This window comes from Camelus ferus, chromosome 24 (assembly GCF_009834535.1).
Source record: "Camelus ferus isolate YT-003-E chromosome 24, BCGSAC_Cfer_1.0, whole genome shotgun sequence".
Taxonomy (NCBI): Eukaryota; Metazoa; Chordata; class Mammalia; order Artiodactyla; family Camelidae; genus Camelus; species Camelus ferus.
Window position 1 is genome coordinate 1,642,398 of NC_045719.1, and position 21,351 is coordinate 1,663,748.

Consider the following 21,351-nt stretch of genomic DNA (forward strand, 5'->3'; position numbering starts at 1 on the left):
ATCATACTTACAGTTTCAGATTTTATTTTCATAATTATCTTCCTATAGAAGCAATAATTTCTCTAACACGTTTAAGATTCTACTCAAAGAGCTGAAAAGAAAACAGGAGTAAAGCACAGATTTCCATACACAGATACCACACTCTGCATATATACAAATTCAATATATTAAATATATTTTGCAGACTGACTGCACTTACAAGCAGAGCACTGACTACTAGCTTCTGAGCACATTCATGCAGGAGTCCACTGTGGTAAGCGACGACACGAGCTCTGGAGAATGTGTGCGCTCTGCGCTCTCAGGATAAAGACTGACGTGAGTGGAAATGAAACGCATCAGCTATGGAACGAACACTCCTTACTGGCCACTACACAACAGCCCCTGGCGTTGGTGGGTGCCCATGTCCCACCCCTGCAGGAACTGTGGGCCAGGAGAGTGCTCTGTCCCAGCCTTGTGTGCGGACAGCTCAGTTGCGCTGCCCCTGCAGGGGAACCGACTCACGCATTCACTTTTGTTTACTATGTAAGAAAAGAGAACTTTTTTCAAGGCTGTAATGGATAATATTGTCTATAAACAAAGGGTCTAAAATGTCTTCTACGTGTTGCTAAGTCTGTTTAAATGGATTATTAACTAGCTCAAATGCACATCAGAAAGAGACTCCCGAAGTTTCTGCTGGATCTGGAGGGCAGAGCAGTGACAAGATCTCCGAGATATGAACGTGTCATTAAACACCAATGCCTAAATACAGCTTCCCTGAACCCATGCAGGTTACCCCAGCGTCTGAGGGCACTGCTGTCCGCAGACCTACTGGGGAACTGGAGACAGCACGCTGCTCAGGGTTTGGATCAGACCTTCGATGGCTTTCCACCCCACTATCCAGCTGCCTCACAAGGATGTTACCTGACTCCCACGGGGCCCCGAGTGGCTGAAACCACGTGTGATGCTCTACCTGAAGTCCAGCGACTACAAGCTCGCCAAGGTAGCAGAAAGCCGCTCGGGCAGCGTCTGCCTGCAGGATGCACACTGCCAGTGTTCAGGAGACTGGGGGAGCGGTCTAAGCACACAGGGCAGAAAGGAATGCCTGGGAAATGACGGACTAGCCAGCGTCACCCAGCACGTACACCCCGTCAGCGGGACGCGTGCGCTGCGCTGTTCGAATGCACGAGGAAGGTGCTGGCTGGTTCTCACTGCGTCAAGAACCCAGTGGGTTTAGAGTCACTGTGCGTCTTTCAGGTGAAAAACTACCCGTATTCCGGAGAACTGAAGACATTTACAGAAGGCAGCATCACTTACCTCCTAAGCTTTCAAATGTACAAGAGGAGACTTTAAATGCACCTGGTACTGGGCTAAATAATATTGTGAGGCTCAAAACAGCTTCCTGCCCCAATCTCACCTCGGAAGATTTAATAATTTAAACACAGCTAATATCATGGAGGATGCACTTCCCTTTGAGCAAATGTTTAAAATATTGTTCTTTAACTGGTAAACTTCACGTTTAGCAGCCGTCATTAAATTCAATGCAAAGAAGCTTCCCTAACAGTCAATTACTGGAGCCCCAGAGAAGAGGTAACTGTGACTACCGTCCCTTTTGTGTAGAACAAACGTGTCTAGAGTTTGGTTTCCCGATTTTAAAATCGACAGTATTAAAGTGCGACAGAGCGTCTTCCATTAAGCCCTGCTGGTGTCTTACAAGAGCTCTTGTCAGGGAAAGAAGAACCATGCTCAGGGGCAGGGGCGCGGCAAGCGGTCCAGGGACGCAGCCGCGTGTCTGAGCAGCGGGGCCGGGCCGGAGCCCCCCCTAGCACAGCCCCCCTGCGTACTCGTCCTCCTCTTCCTCGGCCGCGGGGGCGCCGGCGGGCGCGGGCTGGGGGGAGGCAGCCGCCTTCTTCTTGACGCCGCCGCCTGGGACCACCAGGGTCAGGCCCAGCTTCGCATACTGTCAAGGACAATACACAAGACACGTCTAGGCTGGGCCCCAGGCTGTCGCAGGAGCGCCCTGGGAGGCAGGGCCTGCTTCTCAACCCCGAGTGAGCCCGCACCACTGTCTACACGGAAGAACCCCAATGTGATCCTGGCCATGAGCCGGGGAGCGAGGTGTGGGAGACGAGGAAATGCTGTTGGGGGACACCCATAGCCAACCCCCCATGACCCCCAGGGAGCTCCCCTGTGAGGAGGAGCATCAGGAGTAACAGAGGAAGGACCTTTCCATCCAGGGAGAACCGTCTCCCTGGCAGCCTCCTCCCCGGGGGCACTTACGTCGTTGTCCATGTACTTGAAGAGGGGCGAGCTGCAGACCTCGCACACCTGGTCTTGGTCCTGCTGGTCGTAGCCCTCCAGGAGCTGCTCCAGGGCAGCACAGTCCTCGCTCCCGTTGAAGCCAGGAATGCTGCGGACAAGCACACAGCCATCTATGCCTGACCCTGGCCGCCCAGCCCTGCCCGAGTCTCACAGCAGCTAGAGACCTTTCAAATGGTCACGGGAGGAGGGGTGGCGGCGCGGGACAGCTGCCAGCATGGTCGGGGTCCAGACTAAGGCTGCTCATTTTAACCAAGAAGACCCCTTATTCTGGTCTTCCTGTAACATACTACCTGGGGCCTTCTTTCCTTCCTGTTCTTTTTTACTGGGAAAGCTAAATGTCACAGAACCACCCACATCATGCACTTCCATGGAGGCCCCGAGAAGGAAAACACAGGCCCAAATATGACTCATAAAGATCCTGCCGTAAAAGCTGAAATGGTGGCCACACATTCCTATTGCTCTGAAATTTAAAACTCGCGGTCTCAGGGCCAGGACCACCTGTCTAAGCAGTGAGCGGCGGGGCCCTGACCTGTAGCTCTCCCGGACACACCGCTCTGCGGCCACGTAGTCGTTCCTGTGCAGGTGGACCAGGACCTGGGCGATGGTTTTCTAAAACAAAAGGACATCATGGGTCAGGTGTACGGCTGTGCAGAAAAGTCAACTTCCTGACACCTGGAGCTGAATTTGCAGTCTTGGTTTACACACACAGATCTGTGAATCCTGCAGTAACTTCCACAGGACGGCGCAGGGAGAACACCCAGGAACATCTCAAGCCCCACCGGGCACACAGCCGCCCGGGCCCTGCAGAAAGAGGGCAGACCTGGTGGCCGGGGAGCCGGAGTCGGCAGCTCCTAACCAGTTCCCAGCGCTCCCGGCCCGCGCTCCGAGGACCACGCTTAGAGGAACAGAGCAGAGAGCACGACCCCCACGTCACAGAGAACAGCTCTTCTGAACCCCTATGTAGGTTCAGTCCTGAAAAGGGAGAGGCCACAACTCTACTTCGGGTCCCAGAGAGAGATGAGGAGGAAGATGAATGACCGGATACATCATAGCAGAACCGATACTATTTGTAAGCCAACAAAAGGGTTAATGAAACCAGACACAACTGATAAGATCTCATCGGCAAAAGAGCTCTTCATGAAGTACTGCTCAATCTTTTGTTTAAAAAAATCAACTGTACTTCAATTAAAAAACAAATAACCAATCCATTTAAAATATGGGCAGAACTGAACACTCTTCCAAAAGAGGAAATGCAGATGGCCAACAGGGACATGGAAAGTTGCTCAACATCACTAGTATCAGGGAAATGCACATCAGAATCAGTGAGACACCATCTCACGCCTGTCAGAACGGCCATCGTGAAAAAGAACACAAATATCAAGTGCTGGCGAGGATGTGGGGAAAAGGGGAACCTTGTACACTCTTGGTGGGAACGTACACTGGCGTAGCCACGATGTAAAACAGTATGGAGATTTCTCAATAACTTAGAGACAGAATCGCCATGCGGCCCAGCAATTCCACTCTTGGGCATATATCCAAGAAAAACAAAAACGTTAATTCAAAAAGATACATACATCCTGCTAATAACTTACCCTACTTACAACTGCCAAGAGGGGGAAGCGTCCCAAATGCACATCAATAGATGAATGGATAAAGAAGATGCAGCATATACATGCAATGGAATACAACCCACCCATAAAAACAGAATATTTTGTCATTTTGCAGCCCTTTTTCACTTCAAAAACCAGAATTTTATGGAAATAAAAGCAAAAACAAACAAATGGGACCTAATTAAACTTAAAAGCTTTTGCACAGCTAAGGAAACCATCAGCAAAACTAAAAGACAACCTACAGAATGGGAGAAAATATTTGCAAATGATTCAACTGACAAAGGCTTGATCTCCAAAATATATAAACAGCTCATACAAATTAATAAGAAAAAAATAACCCAAACCAAACATGGGGAGAAGACCTAAACAAAGAATTCTCCAAAGACATACAAATGGCCAGTAGACACACGAAAAAAAGCTCAGTATCCCTAATTATCAGAGAAACGCAAATCAAAACCACAACAGGTTCCACCTCACAGCAGTCAGGTTGGCCGGCACCCCAGGGTCCCTGAAGGGTAAGTGCCGGAGAGGCTGTGGGGAAAAGGGAGTGCAGCCTGGTGCAGCCACTGTGAAGGACAGTTTGGATGGTCCTTAAAAAACTCAAAACAGACTTACCATGTGATCCAGCAATCCCACTCCTGATCATATATCCAGAGAAAAATAAAACTCAAAAAGACACCTGCACCCCAATGTTCACAGCAGCACTATTTACAACAGCCAAGACGTGGAAATAACCCAAATGTCCATCAACAGAAGACTGGATAAAGATGTGGTACATATACACAATGGAACACTACTCAGCCATAAAAAAGAGTAAAATCATGCCATTTACAGCAACACAATGGACCTGAAGATCGTCATTTCAAGTGAAATGGGCCAGGAAGGAAAAAAAAAGTGCCACATGATATCACTTATATGTAGAATCTTAAAAAACAAGAAAATAAAGGACACAAATGAACTGCTTTTCTACGTTATAAATAACGACTGATTTCCTGAATATGTGTAAGCACATCTGACTATCCTTTATGACTGGATTACCAAAATCTGTTCTTATCTTGCGGTTGGCTTTATTCCTTTGATAACTGTGTAAGTTTAAAAAGCTGAAGCTCTAATCTGTTCTTAGAAACAATCTTCAGTACACGGATGTAAACAAAAAAGGTGCAGTATATTTACATATGTATTAATACGCAATATAATGTACCCATGCAGTTAAGCTGTAATAATTTTACCTAGTAAAACTGAAAAAAAAAACGTTAAAAAACAAAAACCTAGAATTTTATAGCTGGCATAGACATTTCCCTTGCATCAAAAACAACAAAATACTTAGAGTAAACCTAGCCAAGGTTACCTGCACTCTGAAAGCTGTAAGACACTGATGAAGGGAACTGAAGATGATACAGAAATGGAAAGACACCTTGTGCGCCGGGACTGGGAGGTCAACGTGACCAAGACGGCTGCACTGCCCCGAGCCACCTAAGACCCAGTGCAGCCCCCGTCACAATAGCCATGCCCGGCAAGACCTTATCCACAAACAGCTCTTCATGAAGTACTTCTCAGTCTTTTTTCACATCCACTTTTCAGATGACTTTCAGTGATCTATCTTGAAGTTCAATGAATCTTTTGCCATCTCCATTTTCAGATTCACCCATCTAGTATTTTATTTCAGACACTATTTCAGTTCTAAAATTCTCATTTAGTTCATTTATAATTTCCATTTAAAAAAGAAAAAATCAGTCCTTCAGGCCATTTCACCTGTGTTCACCTCTGCCTCCCAGAGCAGTGGTGACGGCAGCTTCAGGTCCTGACTGGTGACCCCAACACCACCTGGGCCTCTCCGGGCAACATGAGCCTTCACTCCTGATGACGGCACGGCAGCACGTCACGGACCTCCCACACTCGGGGCCCCTTTCTGGGGTGTTACCCGGCCATCTGCCCGCCTGCTCTAGCTAAGCAGACTGGGTCTCACTGGCATTTGTCCGCCCACACCGTCATCACCACTGCAGCTCCAGGACACGCCCCCCGCAGAGCAGCCCAGGGAGGAAGGACAGGGAAATACGGGCCTCTGTCCCCAGCTCTTCTGGGTAGAAAGACGGGGCACCCAGAGCCCACGGGGAGAGGACCGGGAACCGCCCTGAGCCACCCCTTCTCCACGTGCTCCACGTTGGCTGCCCTCCCGGTTCAGAGCCCCGGCCCCTGACCTCTGCGCTGGTGGTGCTCAGCAGGAGGGACAGGCTATAGTGGGTTTCCTCCCCCTTGGCCAAAAATAGAGGCCCATAATGTGTTATTTCAAAAACTACACAGACATTTCCTGGAAGCCTGTCTTAGGTGCAGAGCTACAACAATATGAAAAATGATCTAACGTAAAGCCAGAAGCAAACACTTTCACAGCGTACCTTGTAACAAGTTGGGTAATTCTCAATTTCCTTATAAATATTCTTCTCTTTCTGAATAGAGAGCGCCGCCTCATCAAACCTGAAGACAGAGAGAGAGTGAGGGGAGGCAGGTCCCGACGACCCCCAGAGAGCTGACTGCTGTTACGTGCTTGTCGCCACAAGTTTCAGAGAAAGAGGAGGTCCAGCACTCCCCCCAGGACCCCGGCTGCCCCTGGGTGTTTGACCTGCCCTTCTGGACACCAAGAGGACAGCGCGAGCGACCTAAGGACAGGTCACTTCATACGGGGTCAGCGTGATGAGCGTCACAGTCAACAAACTGCTCTGGGGGCGTGTGTGACAAGGGCTGGGGAGGCCGCCCTGGACTCAATCACAAGGCTTCTTTCCTTCTGCTGAAAGGCCACCAGGCCCCTCAGGAGCCCCTCCTCCCACTCTGTCCTCACCCTCACAGGCTCCCTGGGGCCTCCATGAGCCCAACCAGCTCCCAGGGCCAGGAAGGGCAGCAGGAGGGCAGAGACTTACCTGTGCCCTCAACATTCATCCTTTACCATCTACTCTCACATTTTCCTGCTCATAATTTTATTAGTAACAGAGATAGTTTACTAAACTTAAAGTGAAGGGAAGCAAAAAACAAAAGGAAAATCCAGTAGGACTCTAGGTTCCTGCGGTCCAGCTATTTGTGCTGTGGGTTGTACGTGTGAAGGATAAAAAGTGCTGTTTAACGACACTACTCGGGGGAGCATGCAGGGCCTCTCATCATTTACACGCAGAGACACTCCTCCTGGAGAGACGTCACAACTGAACCAAGTTAACTAAAGACCCGGACAGCGGCTCTCCACCCGCTGCTGCGTCAGGTCTGAAGCGGCAAGAGCAGCCCTGATACGGCTGGGGTCCCACACAAGAACGGCAGCTGACCCTTCCACGCTGTCTCCCACGCTGTCTCCTGGACACCAGGTCTCCTAGAGGCAGCCCAAGGCGACACCAAAAACATGAACAGGCCCTCCCTCCATTAAGTACGAGTCCCTGAATGTGAACTGAAGGTGCAGGGGACACGTACCTGCGTCCCCGGACCAGCAGCCTGGACGCCTTTCCTAGTAACTCAACCGCCTGCCTCAAGCGCTCCTCATTCTGCAGGGATCCAAGAACAGAGACTGTTGGCTGCTCTAATGTAGCAGATCTTTTTTCTTTCCCCAACAATCACTTCATTAAAAACAGTAATGGACTTCATCGGGGGTGGGGGGTGGAGTGGACACCAAAGCTGCTAATCCATTTCACTCATAGAAAAATGCAGTTCAGTTGTGAGCACAGAAAAGTTTTCAATGTTTACTGCATTTCTGTTTTCCTATGTATTATGCATCTAACAGTCTAAGTACACAGAAAGAAAAAATAAACTTACTTCAAACACGTTTGCTGTCTGTTGATACAACTGGACAGCCTTTTCCGGATCTACGTTTTCTATAAGCCTAGATTAGACAAGGAAATTTGACTCCCATGAGATATGGAAAACTGGTTTTCAAAGGATTCTGTTGAAACCAGCAGCCGCCCACGTGGCCCGAGCGCTGCACACTCACTTCCCGGCGCGCTCCAGGGCCATGGCCGCCGTGTCCGGAGTGCCGTTCTCCAGGTACATCGTGCTGGCCTTCTCGATCAGCTGCACAGCCTCTGGGAGTTTCTGCATCTCCTTCAGGCAAAGAGCACAGCACAGATCAACAGATGCATCCACTAAGAAATGCAGAGCTGACAATCTGAAACCCCACTATCCCCAGTTCAAGAAAGCACAAGACCGACCCCCAACAAGACACAACGATGCAACTACTTAAGCAGAAACGCCTTACAGGGCGGGTCCCCATCGGCTTCACTCCGCAAACCAAAGCCATCCCACTCAGCTTCCTCGGTGCGTCACGTTACAGAGTGTCAGGGGGACTATACAAAGGGTAGAAACCACCGCACGTACTCTTTCCTGCTCTTGAAGCAGTTACACTTCCCGGACACTAGTGAGTCCCCACCCCCACACAAAGGCAGCCCAGGCTGTCTCGCCTCCAAGGGTGTCCTGCTTGAACCATCCACTATTTTAAAATCAGTTTCACAAAGACTATGCATGTCTTCCTACTACAGAAACATCAAATGCTACAGGCCAGCAGGCTCGCGCTTCTGACGGCCCCGGTGAGCTGCGCTGCGCAGCGCAGCGGTGGCCCCGGAGTGGTCTGCCACCTCCGGGAGGGGCCGCACTTCTCCCGGGACCTCCTGCCCACACACCCAGGCTGCCTCCTTACAGCCACCCCGTGACGAACCTCTATCTGAGTCTGCAGCCCTCTTATTCAAAGAAACGCCCACATAGAGTGTCTCTGCCTTGTTAGTGAGCAAGTCTCAGCATGCAGTGGTCCCCATCTCCAAATCAACACTTTAAAAGACCTGGTACCAAGGAGCTAGTACCAAGACGTCAAAGTAGAGAGACTCACAGCTCGCCTCTCCCACTCAACGCAACATTATCACACCTACAAACCCACTGAATCGCACAGACACCTACTGACTCAGGCAGTGTCTCTAGCATCAAAATACAGGAGGATTCTCACAAAATCTGGTAAAAGAAAAGAAAAAAAAGAGGACACTGCGACCCCTCTGCAAAACAGAAACAGACTGGCAGACATGGTGAGCAATCTTACGGCTGCGAGGGAAAGGAAGGAGTGGGAAGGGACAAATTTCCAAGTTTGAGAATTGCAAACAGTAGCCACTACACAGCAAAACAGACTGCAGGAGAAAACGAGTTTCTCCCGTGTGGCTCAGGGAACTGTATTCAGTATCTCACAATAACCTTTAGTGACGGGGACTATGATAACGAACACACGTACACGTATGAGAGACTGGGCCACCGTGCTGTACACCAGAACCTGACACACTGTACCTGACTGAACCTCAACTAAAACAAACCCAAAAGACAAAACAAAAAAACCACAGCATGGTATTGGTACAAAAATAGACATACGAATCAAAGGAACAGAGTACAGAGCCCAGAAATGCACACACAAACTTCTGGTCGAGTAATCTTTGACCAAGGAGGCAAGAACATACAATGAAGCAAAAAGACAGTCTCTTCGGCAAATACTGCTGGGAAAACTGGACTCCCTCACTCCGCACACAAACGTAAACTCGGAATGGCTCAAAGGCTTACACATGAGCCCAGACGCTACCGACCTCTTAGAAGGAAACACAGGCAAAACATTCTGACGTTAAAAAAAATAATGCCATTTGTAGCAACATGGGTGGACCTGGGGAATGTCATTCTAAGTGAATTAAGTCAGAAAGAGAAAGAAAAATATGTGGAATCTTAAAAAAAAAAAAAAAAAAAAAAAAAAGAAGACAAAGGGACTCACCGACAAAACAAACCAACTCGCAGACTTAGAAAACAGACAGGACATCAGGGGCGGGAGCGGGTGGGAGGGGGTAAACGGGGAGTCAGATCTGCAGACAGTAACTAATACACATTAAAATAGATAAAGAACATGTTCATAGTGTACAGCACAGGGAGCTATATTCAACATTTTCCAGTAACTTATGGTAGAAAGTACAAAAATGAATATATGTATGTTCCTGTATGATTGAAGCATTACACTGTACACCAGAAACTGTCACAAGATTGTAAACTGACTACAATTCAATTAAAGTATACATATATAAAAAGAAGTATACTCTTTGGGAAAAAAAAACAGCGAAAGAAAAAACCACTGAGAAGCTGTACAGTTTACAGGCACGACCTACTTCAGGCAGACATGCTGCACCACAGAGCCGCCTCCACGCAGACCTCCCCTGGGCTGCTGTCAGATCTGCCCTTTAGTCCTTCACTAGGCTGACAATTTCTCCTAGGACAGAAGGCTTGCTGGTCTCGTCGCTGCTGACTTCTGAGTATACCTTTTTTTGTTATTTAGTCATTGAGACTAACAACGAAACAGGGTTCAAGCTACTACACAAAGTAAAGCTGCTATCAAACCCCCGCGGAATGGTGACACATCCCCAAGCAGTCAGGGAAAGCCCGTCCTGGCACAGGAGCCTCGGCTCCGCGGTGAGGGCAGCTGGTGGGAGGAGGTGCGTCCAACACAGGCACTTCCTTCACTTCAGTCCAGAGGGGCACCCTGGCTGTTACGGAGTGTTTTCCCCCCAATTCTCACGTTCACTGCTCTCACAAACATGACTGAGAGTCTACAACCTGCAGAGCATTTGGGGGACGGTCACAAGCACCCTTCAGACTCGGCGCAGGGGCGAACGAAGGCCGAGGGCAGGGTGACGTGAGCACCGCAGGCTTAGAAACGAGCAATTTCCTGGCCCGGCTGCACGTCAGGCCAAGAGTGAGTGGGAAAAGCGGGACCCAACCACAGTGCTGCCTCTCTTCCACAAAGCGACAGGCTGCCCGCTGCAAAGTCACACTCCTCTCCACCCTGCGCCGTGTTCTGTGTGGCGAAATCATCAAGAAGAAAGTGAAACTGCCTGCTCCCAGTGGCCTGTGTGCCTCAGCCACCTTGTCACATTCTGCAAAGCGAACAGGGTGTCAAATCCTAACAGCTGCAGAACGTCAGAACCAGAGGTCCACCCACCAAGCCCGGGTCTTCCCAGGGCCTCCATCTACAAACCATCACTGCCCAAGCCTCGCTGGGAAGCGTCAGCCCACAGAACTACCCGACGAGCAAGAGCTCAGGACGCCACGTGCAGCCGAGGCCCAGCCAAAGGCCTTCAGTGGAAACACAAGAGAGCCCCGGAAAGCATTTCCCTCTGTCTTTTCCCTTATCTGTTAGGTTATTTTTCCCTCCTTCAAAGCAGTGCCTTTCAAATCCTCAAATTAAAGGGAAATGAAGTCTGAATAACAATCTCTGATGAAGACAAGTTTTAGCACAGCTGTTAGAAAATAAACTGAGGCCAGTGTTAAGCATTGTATCAGAGCGTTCCGGCAGTTCCAGACTTGCGACAGTGCACCCCAGCAACAGGCACACGTGCCCGGGACCACAAGAGCCAGTCGGGAGCTTCAGCGTCCTCAGGGGAGATGGGGGAGGGTCAGGGCAGACCCCTGGCTTCCTCGGCTATGAAAAAAATTCTAGCTGCTAAGGAACTGCTGTCAATAACCTGACTTGCATCATCAAACATCAATTCAGTTACACGTTTCAGCCAGAAAAGCTTTATTACGATGGCCGTATTACAGTAAAGTGTCATAACTTACTTAAACATTTTCCTATTATTAAAAATCTATAGATAATTGCCATTTTTTCCCTAAATAGCACAGCAATAAACATCCTTATGCATAAATCTTTACTATTTATTTATGACAGAATTCACAGAATTAGAATTCCTGGGTCAAAGACTATGAAAGCTTAAAGCTCTTTATATATTACTATGAAAGTATTTTTTCTAATGACATTAGAAAACGTGCATGAAGTTGAATGTAAACAACAGTCAGAGACAAAGCTGTGTGCAGAGCACCACCTGTTTTCTGTGTCCACACATACAGGAGAATGTACGTGTACCGAAAAGAACTAGAAGGAAAAACTAAACATGGTAACAGCTATTACTAACAGTCTTTAATGCTTCCAGCATTTCTAAATGTCCTACATGAGCATGTATTCATTTTTTAAAAAATCAGTAATTTAAGATGGTAAATTTAGTAATTAAAAACGAACCGAAGTTTTACGAAAGTCTAAGTTCTTAAAACCCAGCTTCGTAATACATAATTGTAAACATAGCTTTTACCATATTAGGGCACATAAAAACGGCGAGGAAAACGCTCCGTCCCCGCTGCCCCACGGCAAAAGTGGGAGTCGGTGTCAGCCAGGAACACGCTGTCTCACCACAGCAGGATACTAACTCCCAACCTGCTTTTCCGAAGCAGAAATACGAAAAGCGGCTTGGGCACGTCTACCGAAGCACTAGCCAAAAAGAACCAGGGTTCAACAGCAACAGCTGAAGTCAAGAGTCTCTTCAAAGCTGGCTGCCATTTATAAACCACGCTCACTCTGTGACCACGCGCAGTAGCGACCTGCCGGCGTCCACCCGCTACCGCGTCCTGAGCGGTGCCAAAGCAGCGAGCCCCCAGGGGGCGCGCGCTCCTGCTCACAAAGCTCGGATCGGCCTGCCAGTTCCCGCCAAGGTGTTCTCTGAAGCTTCATCTTTAAAGCTCCCGCCTGACGACACACAGGAGGCACCACCGGGGTCCAGTCAGCACCACTGGACGAGGACCCTCAGCGCCTCTCGCCTCACGGCAAGGACACTTCCAACCTCGGCACAAGTTCACTCCCACACCCCGCGGCTCACCACGTACTCACGTAAGGGCTGTGACACGTCACTGACCTTCAGCATCATGCCGGCCTGCTCGTAGGCTCTGCAGAGAGAAGGTAATTTCTCGGATGAGATTCTGATGACATGAGGAGGAGGAAAATTACCGCAGGTACGAGCAGTTACACGAGGTGAAACTGGCGCAGGCAGCATGTATTTATTTTAGTCTCTTAATACCGCACGACATAATTTTTCTTCATTTTATTTCCGCGGGCAACATTGCCTTGGGAACAGCAGACATCTAAGTTAAAGGGATTTCATTTTGCATATACAAAATTAAGTAAAACCCAGAAAGGTCAAGTGACTTCCTACCTGACAAACCTAAATCTAAGTTTTGAAACGAGTGTTTTTCTCCACAAAAGCAGGAGAAAGCTTCCTGCTTCTCTCCAAGGAGGGAGAAAAGAGACTGTAAAACTCGGTTTCCACAGGTTACTGAACAAAGCAGTCCTGAAAACACGACGCTGAATTTAACTTAAACACTGACTTTCTTAGTTAGGAGTGACTTTATTTTAAAGATTCGGGTGAAGACTGAAACAAATGGAAATGACTATTTTAGTCAATACAAATTAATTCGCTATTTATGAATTTATAACTTAGGAAAAATTTACTGACCTATAGGAGAAGAGCAACATTTAAATCAATCATCTACAAATACATGAACACGTGGAGAACATTTACTTACTTGGCAGCATGAAAAAGACTGAATGGATGCAACAAAGTCAAAATTAAGGAAAAAAGGCAAATCAGTTTCTAAACATCTACTATTTAAAAAACAGCATTCACCAAATCATTGCCCCAGTTCATTTGAAAAGACAAGCCCTCCCATCAGGTACAGAAGACATCATTCAAGGCCTGTTCAGGTCTGTTAAATACCACGTAATTCACAAAGACAGTGACAAAACACTATGTAGATTTTTAAGCTATTTCCACTATACGTTAATCTGAAGTTTTACTAAAATACAAGGTTTTAATAACTGTAATCTGCAAGTGAGATAAAATAAACTTTTTTTTAGTTAAGATTTAAAATACTTTAGGAAAATCTGTTTTGAACTACTTAAAAATTTTATTTCAAATACCTAACAGAGACTATTTTAAAGATTTTTCCATCGCCGTTCGTACATTCCCCACCGTGCACTTCTCATTTCTCAGCACCTGTCCTGTATTTCCCTCACTTCATCCCAAGTAAAACCACCACCAAGCAAATCCACAAACTCTCAAACGTAGCTCTGCATAGAAGTGTGGCCCTTATGAGCAAGTCTCTATGAATGCACCTTCAGACTTTAAAAATGCAGCCTTTTTCTAACTGGCTTCTAATTTAATAGCACTGTACTCCACATGCAGCAAATTTATGGCAATTTATAAAGTTTATAAAGGCTGAAAAAGATACGCCCTGTTATTCTCATGGGCAGCAGCTTCTCTCAGGCAGGCGTCTTTTGCTTGCTCAAACTGTTTGGCATTTTTAAAAGCAACAGCTGAAATAGAGGAAAATAAAAGACTTTATTTCCACCATTAAAAAAAATGGCAAATGAATCATTACCAAAATCTGCATGGTGCATGAAATATCAGAAAATACAGGTGATGCTTACTTTAATCAGATACTTAGGAAGTTTCATAAAACTATAAATACTACTTTTTTATAAGCCATTTTCTTACAACTTTTTTGATTATCAACAACTTGAAAGTATTTTCAGAAGTTTTTAAATTATAGACTATGGGCAATAAATCAGTGCTACTTCCACTCAAAATCAAGCCTAACACGGGCATCTAAGCTTTGAGACACTAAGATCCCATCAGCCAAGCCACTACACCCAAGTAACAGGCTGTCACAGACCAGTACCTGACTGCAGTTTCACATTTAACATGCAAACAGTGCTTTAGTTACAGCTTATTCTACCTTTTAAACTATTTTGAAACTAAAGACCAGTAAACACACTTCATATTTTTATCATAAATCTTCCTTTTGGCACAATCTTTAAATAAACGTCTAAATAAGTGTTTTGTTTTTTTTTAATAAATAAAGCTTTTACACTATTTAGGGTTCTGTGAAAAAGACCTCTCACTGCTCAAAGAGCGAAAATATATTGCTCGCTGTTGTAGAAGTGTCATCAGAAGAGCAAAAACAATTAGGAGTGCCCTTAAAATATGATCTTATAGACTTATAAAATGTTGCTTACAAATAAATAAAAAGGTTACTGCCTAAAAAATTTTTTGTTAAAAAGATACTCTTAAAATTCTTAACAGCCTAAATGTCCATCAACAGATGACCGGATAAAGAAGATGTGGTACATTTATACAACGGAATACGACTCAGCCATAAAAACCGACAACATAACGCCATTTGCAGCAACATGGATGTCCCTGGAGAATGTCATTCTAAGTGAAGTAAGCCAGAAAGAGAAAGAAAAATACCATATGAGATCACTCATACGTGGAATCTAAAAAAAAACAAAGCATAAATACAAAACAGAAACAGACTCACAGACATAGAATACAAACTTGTGGTTGCCAAGGGGGCGGAGGGTGGGAAGAGATAGACTGGGAGTTCAAAATTGTAGAATAGGTAAACAAGATTACACTGTAGAGCACAGGGAAATATGGACAAGATCTTGTGGTAGCTCACAGAGAAAAAAATGTGACAATGAATATATATATGTTCATGTATAACTGAAAAATCGTGCTGTACACTGGAATTTGATACAACATTGTAAAATGATTATAAATCAATAAAAAATGTTTAAAAAAATTCTCTTTAATAAAATGTTGAAAATAAACGACTGAAACTATTTTCATTCCTGAATTTCCACATTTTGCTTTTTGAAAAAATTTAATTCTACTGATGAAATGTTACCTTGTATAACCCTTTAAAGAAACTAAATGAATCATGCTTTAATGGGAAAATTTGACCTGAAATATTTATTTCTGAAAACAGCTCAGTTTCAGATGCATAAAACAGTTCTGTGTTAAATTTCTCTCGTGGAGACCTGCACAGTGTTATGCCCTCCAATTAAAAGTGTTCTTATACAAGGGTGTCCATAAAATCCACATAAAATTTGAACTTGTAATGATATTCCTTCTAAATACGATATAGTAACTTGCATGATGCCAACAGAGAGAATTTACCTAGGATTTAAATAAAAGAGCTAAAGATTAATTTGCTATCATTTCTTTTACTATCTGGAAAATACATCCTATATTATGATTAGTTTCAATTTACCCGATTTCTTTTTTCGTGGTGATATACTAAAACTAAAGTTTGCCAAAAGCACATTTCCCAGGTGATCTCTATGCGAGGCTAACAGATGTGCTCGGGGCTACCGCTGAAACACACAGTAACGTGTGTCCAGCGCACTTCAAAATTGCATTATGCTTTATATCCAAGATAATCACGGATAGGCTCTGAAAGCTATCATTCCATAACTAAAAATGCTGAATTTTTAATGAATCCCATTCCTGTTGGAAATTTCAAATCATTTTTATCTTGCATGCAGGTACATTTATTAAAACAGGCATATAGCTTAACGCTTCATGAACATTTATCAGCACATCTGGAAGGGAAGGTCGTCAGGAGCAGAGCCACGCACAGCAGGTGACCGGTTGAGGACACAGCCTGCATATTGTAACACATTGAGAAAATCTTTATTCAATAATAGGCAGTAGAAAAATACGACAAAACTCCCTAAAGTCGTATGAACTGAGTGAAGTTCAGAAACACACAAACGACGTTAAAAGCCGACAGCGGTGGCCGCCAAGCCTACCCTGTCTCTGCTGTCCTGGGAGAGGTGACAACGTAACACATCATAAAACAACACATGGAAAAACGCAAGGGTTTGGGCCCTTTGGGTTTTGTTTTGGTTTTCTTAACGATTAAAACGCTGCTATAGGAAGCATTAAGACTAAGAATTACGCCGAGATGACATTATCAGCCCAGCTCAAGACATCTGCGGGACGGGCCACAGCCACACGCACCTGCTTTTCCATATTCAGAAGCAGCACTGTCATAATCCGGCTTCCATTTCAGAAAACCAGTTTTCAGGCTAAAATGAAAGGAACACATTTAACAGGAGTTACCAACCACATTTATAAGTCAGAACCCTGCTTATAAGGACCCCACAAGTCATTAAAAAGGGGGGAGGGGGCCATCAGGTACAAAGTCCCCACCTCCGTCCAAACTCACTGATAATCACACACAGCCTCACCACGTTCCCTCCCACCGTCATGGACGTGGTGACTCCCTTTTGAAATGTCAGAGTAGCATCCACACAGAGTGGGCATTCTTCTGCATGGCCCCCAGCCTAGCAGCAGCACACATTTCCTGCAAGTGTGCCGGAATGTAGAAATTGTTGAGCCCCATCCCAGCCCTACTGAACCAGAAACTCTGGGGTGGCAGCAGCAATCTGGAGTGTAACAAGCCCTGAAAGACTACACAACGCAGACATTCAGAGGGACAGAGGGGGTCGGCAATAAGGCTGCAACTAGCCACCAGTGATCAGGAAGGACAACCAGAAAGGCAAGGAAGTTAGAGAGACAGAAGCTGCCCTCCAGGGTCACTTGGCATCTCAGATGCCACACCAAAGGACGATCAACCCTGACTTCTTCTCTTACTTGACCTTTCTGCAATACTTTTTTAAATTTTAAAATAACTTCAGACTTACAGTTTAACCCAGTGACTGTCAAATCTGAGTGTGCATAAGAATTGGTAAGTCAACACCACCTTAAACTCTAAATTTCAATTCAGTTAGAGACAGCCTGCTGACATATGACACCATTAGCTTCAAAGGAATCAGGGGAGCACCATAACAGTGAGAGGGGAGGCTCCAAGAGCCCGCAGAAGTACATTTCATTTTGTTCCTTTGAACTTTTTCGCCAATTAAATTTATTTTAACGTTTGTGTAATACTGTTTTAAAATTTAGATTTATAAACAATTTTCAAGCTTACTAAGAACATCATTGCTCAGAAAACTAAAATCTTTCAATTGCAGCCTGTCTACTCTAATCCACAAAATGGAGCAAGTGTTGTAAACAGCAAAATTCTAATCCTCCACCCCTACCCCAAAGCACTCATTATATTCTGTATCTTAAAATATTTTTACATCCCACCAAAACCAAGATACAATCATCTGCTTGCATTATGTGCTACATGTGGAAAGAGCTAGAAGTTTTAAATACAGCAAATCACCCCTAGTCAGCCAAGCACCTTAAGTTAGGGAGAGAGAAGACACCTGGTTAATTAAGGTTTAATGGGCTCTACCTGTTAATGCTTTCGACTGTTTTCATCAAGACTCAGTAAGGAAATTCTGCTGAGGCCAACAGTTTGATTAATCAATTTCCATAGGACCAACCTGCGTGAGGGGATCAATTACAACCACAAGACTACTTGGCAATACTGAACCTTATTCTTAGAAAAACCAAGGCTTCTCTCAAACCCCTGGCCTATTCTTCCTGCCAGCTACTGACAACTCTTGTCTCGAAGTACTTCAAGTATCACATTCAAGCCCTAATCCAACATCTCCCTGCCCCAGTCCTACCCACCTGCCCACTTCCTCTATCCTCCACTCCATCTCCCAAGTTAGAAACCTGGGAGTTGCCCCTTCCCTCCACACCCAGTCAAGTCACTGAAGTTTGTCAATTCCAACCAGTCGCTCGGGCCTGCCCTTCCATCGTTACTCTCCTCCGGGCTCCCATCACGACAGCCGCCTAAGCAGTCAGGGGAAAGTCGCCTTCTGGCTGTGCCCCCTCCTCCACCCTCCCCGCCCTGGTGATACTACCTTTTCCTTACATTCTATCTCCTCTGAAACCACTGTAGACATCTATTACAGTATTTCCTACTGTATTTTCGCTCGTCCGTTTACCTGTCCGCCCTCCTCTGAACGCTAAGCTCTTGAGGAAGGAACCACTTTGGTTACCCCTGTATCCCCAGTGGCTGGTACGCACAGCGACCACTTGCTAAATGAATGCTTACGGACTATGCCCAACTTACCACTCTCCTCTCCCCCCAGTCCATTCTCCATGTTGCCACCTTTCTCCTGTCGAAAGTAACCCCAGCCACGTCCCACTGGCTACTCACCTCTAGAAAACCTAAGGTCCGCCCCACTCTTCTCCGCTCGCACGCAGCCCGCAGCTCCGCAACCACAGTGCGGTCCCTGGGCCCCGCACACACTTCATCCCGAGCGCAGACTCCCCCTCCGTCTCAACATTTCTTACTTCCAAGCCCTGCTCAGAAATCCCCTATGGGAAATCTTCCTACATTTTCCCCAGGCTAAACACAGCTGTATTACCGTCCTTACCTCCCTGTGCCCTGCGGTCCCGAGGCGCAAACACGGAAACGCGGCCCCGCTGCCTCCCGCGAAAACCAGAGCCTCTGTCGACCGCAGGTGCGGCACCACCTAACTAACGCAGCGCCAGGCGGCCTTCCCAGCACCTGCGGCTGGCGAGCGAGAGTCGGAGGAAGCCGTGAACTGAGGGGGCCGGACGTGGAAGGGCCGGAGCAGCAAGACAAGCCGGGTGCCCACGGCTGAGGACCCTCAGGGCGAACCTGCAGCCCCGCGCCCCCACCCCGGGCAGCTCCGGCTCCCACAAGGAGACGGGAAGGAGACGGGCTACTGGCCCCGGACGCCGCCCGCCCCCCCCACCACGCACCTGCGGCTGCAGAGCGGCCTTGGAGACCCCGGTCCGTGGAAGCCGCGACGCCCCCCGAGGCCCGAGGCGCTACGACTTCCGGCGGACAACGGCAGCGCTTCCGGGGCGCGGCGGCCCCGTCCTCCCGGCCCCGCCCCGCCCCCGCGCCCCCACCCGGTGCTGAGTCAGGCCCGGCCCTGAGGAGCCCGGCCCCGGCGCCCGCCCAGGCCCTCGCTGGGCCTCTCACTCACTATTTCTCGGCTTTGGCGAGGTGCTCGAGCCCCTCGTTTATCTTCTGAGCCGCCATCTCCGTGGCGCGCCCCTGACGTGGAAGCCGAGAGCCCGCGAGTGGGCGGGGGGATGCCGACGAGGAGGCCGGGACGGCGCCGCCGCCGCCGAGCCACCGAGGCTCGCAGGGCTCAAACCTTGTGTGGCGAAGCGGGACCGGGCGCTGCGCCGGCGCCGCGTGGGCAGAGGCTGCGCAGGCGGAGAGCGCCAGACTCGCTGCACGCGCGCGGCGCCCGGCGCAGGCGCAGTGGGTACTGGAGGTGGTGCGTTCATTGAGCACAGATTTGTTTAATATTTATTTAGTGTCTGGCACTATTCTAACCAGCAGCAAATCGGCCGGGAGTCCGACGGGCCGAAAGCCCCACCCCGGTGGAGCCTCGCTTTCCCGCCTCCCTGTCAGCGCTGTGATCCGTGGCCGGAACAGCGCGGGTTCATTTATTCTTGCATCTGAGCGCCGTCAGTCAGTCAGTCAGTGAACAAACAGTGCTGTCCGTCCGGGTCACTGTCAGATAATCGCTGACCGATACAAAGTGGTGAGCGCTCTGAGGGAAGTGCAGGGGGTTGGGCTCGCCTGCAAAGGTCCGGCAGAAATAACGGCCAGTAGCACAGTTGCTCGACTCACGGTCTCAGCATCCACAAGGCGGTTCCTGCAGTGCCTTCGCAGCCCCCTCCCCAGCCCGGCCAGCTGGGCCACCCGTCCCGGGGTCACACCCTCCCCCTTACTATCTCTGGTTACTAAGTGCTAGTAGCCGTGCCCCACGCGTCAGTTTCAAGCAGCCGCCTTACCCGCTGCTGTCCGCCCGGCGCCCCTTCCCGAGGATCGTTCTTCACCCTCTGCGGAACTCCCACCTTTCCCTGACCCTCTGCTCCTGTTCACGGCCCTCCTTCTCAGCGTACCTTCCGTGTTCCGTCATTCTAGCTACTGTTTTGCACACACCCTCAGCCTCCTGTAGGAGGAAGAACAAACCTGACTCCATAATACCTCTGATCCTTTGGCTCTGACTGTGCTGTTTTCTGGGCTGAGTCACGCGGGCTCTGCACTTTGTAGCCTGAAGTGTACAGGAGAGCCCCTTCTCAAGTCTCTGACGTTTTAGGGTGTAACAGTTGCAGAACAGAGAATAACATTTGTCTTGTTGGAGGTTTACAGGGACACCATGACCTGACCTACGAGGACAGCTGCAAGAACAAAGGATTCCACTATTCAGCCATAAAAAAGAATAAAATCATGCCATTTGCAGCAACATGGATGGACCTAGAAATCATTCTAAGTGAAGTGAGCCAGAAAGAGAAAAGAAAAATACCACATGATATCACTCATATGCGGAACCTAAAAAAAAGAAAAAGAGAGGACACTAATGAACTCATCTACAAAACAGAAACAGACTGGCAGACACAGACTGGCAGACATAGTAAACAATCTTATGGTTACCTGGGAAAGGGGGTGGGAAAGGATAAATTTGGGAGTTTGAGATATATAAAAATACACTAAAAAACACAAACTTCTTCTGTAGGGCACAGGGAACTATATTCAATATCTTGTAATAACCTTTAATGAAAAAACATGAAAATGAATATATGTATATATATGAATGACTGGGACATTGTGCTGTACACTAGAAATTGACACATTGTAACTGTACTTCAATTAAAAAAAAAAGAACAAAGGATTCCGACACCAAGAGGCCTCCAACAATTAACCACACCCCCCTCCCCTTTTTAGTGTAAGAGGAGCCTAAATTCTGACTTGGTAAGATGGTTTTCAAGGACATCAGTCTGCCATCTTCTCAGTCTGCTGGCTTTCTGAATAAAAGCGTTATTCCTGCCCCAGCACCTCATCT

General features: G+C 47.5%; 1 protein-coding gene across 2 annotated transcripts; it reads right to left on the reverse strand.

Moving 5' to 3' along the window:
• Position 1: 1 nt before the first annotated feature.
• NAPG (NSF attachment protein gamma) lies at positions 2-19,696 on the reverse strand. 2 transcript variants are annotated; one of them, XM_032467131.1, is made up of 12 exons: positions 19,477-19,696; positions 16,577-16,644; positions 13,998-14,082; positions 13,293-13,310; positions 12,626-12,656; positions 7,870-7,979; positions 7,695-7,761; positions 7,356-7,426; positions 6,302-6,380; positions 2,828-2,907; positions 2,257-2,386; positions 2-1,936 (listed from the first exon to the last, which is right to left on the reverse strand). In XM_032467131.1, exons 1-12 carry the CDS (start codon positions 19,530-19,532, stop codon positions 1,799-1,801), a joined length of 933 nt encoding a protein of 310 aa, XP_032323022.1. In that variant the 5' UTR covers positions 19,533-19,696; the 3' UTR covers positions 2-1,798. The 2 variants fall into 2 exon arrangements, with proteins under 2 accessions (XP_032323022.1, XP_032323023.1); XM_032467132.1 differs by lacking the exon at positions 19,477-19,696 and adding an exon at positions 19,247-19,408.
• Between the last annotated feature and the right edge of the window lie 1,655 nt (positions 19,697-21,351).

Bases quoted from the DNA above. Each gene is read 5' to 3' on its own strand.
- NAPG (XM_032467131.1), bottom strand. From the start codon at position 19,532: ATGGCGGCTCAGAAGATAAACGAGGGGCTCGAGCACCTCGCCAAAGCC. The intron at 7,427-7,694 runs GTAAGTTTATTT...GGATCCCTGCAG, and splicing joins AGACAGCAAACGTGTTTGAA to AATGAGGAGCGCTTGAGGCA. The intron at 2,908-6,301 runs GTACGCTGTGAA...CTTTTGTTTTAG, and splicing joins ATTACCCAACTTGTTACAAG to AAAACCATCGCCCAGGTCCT.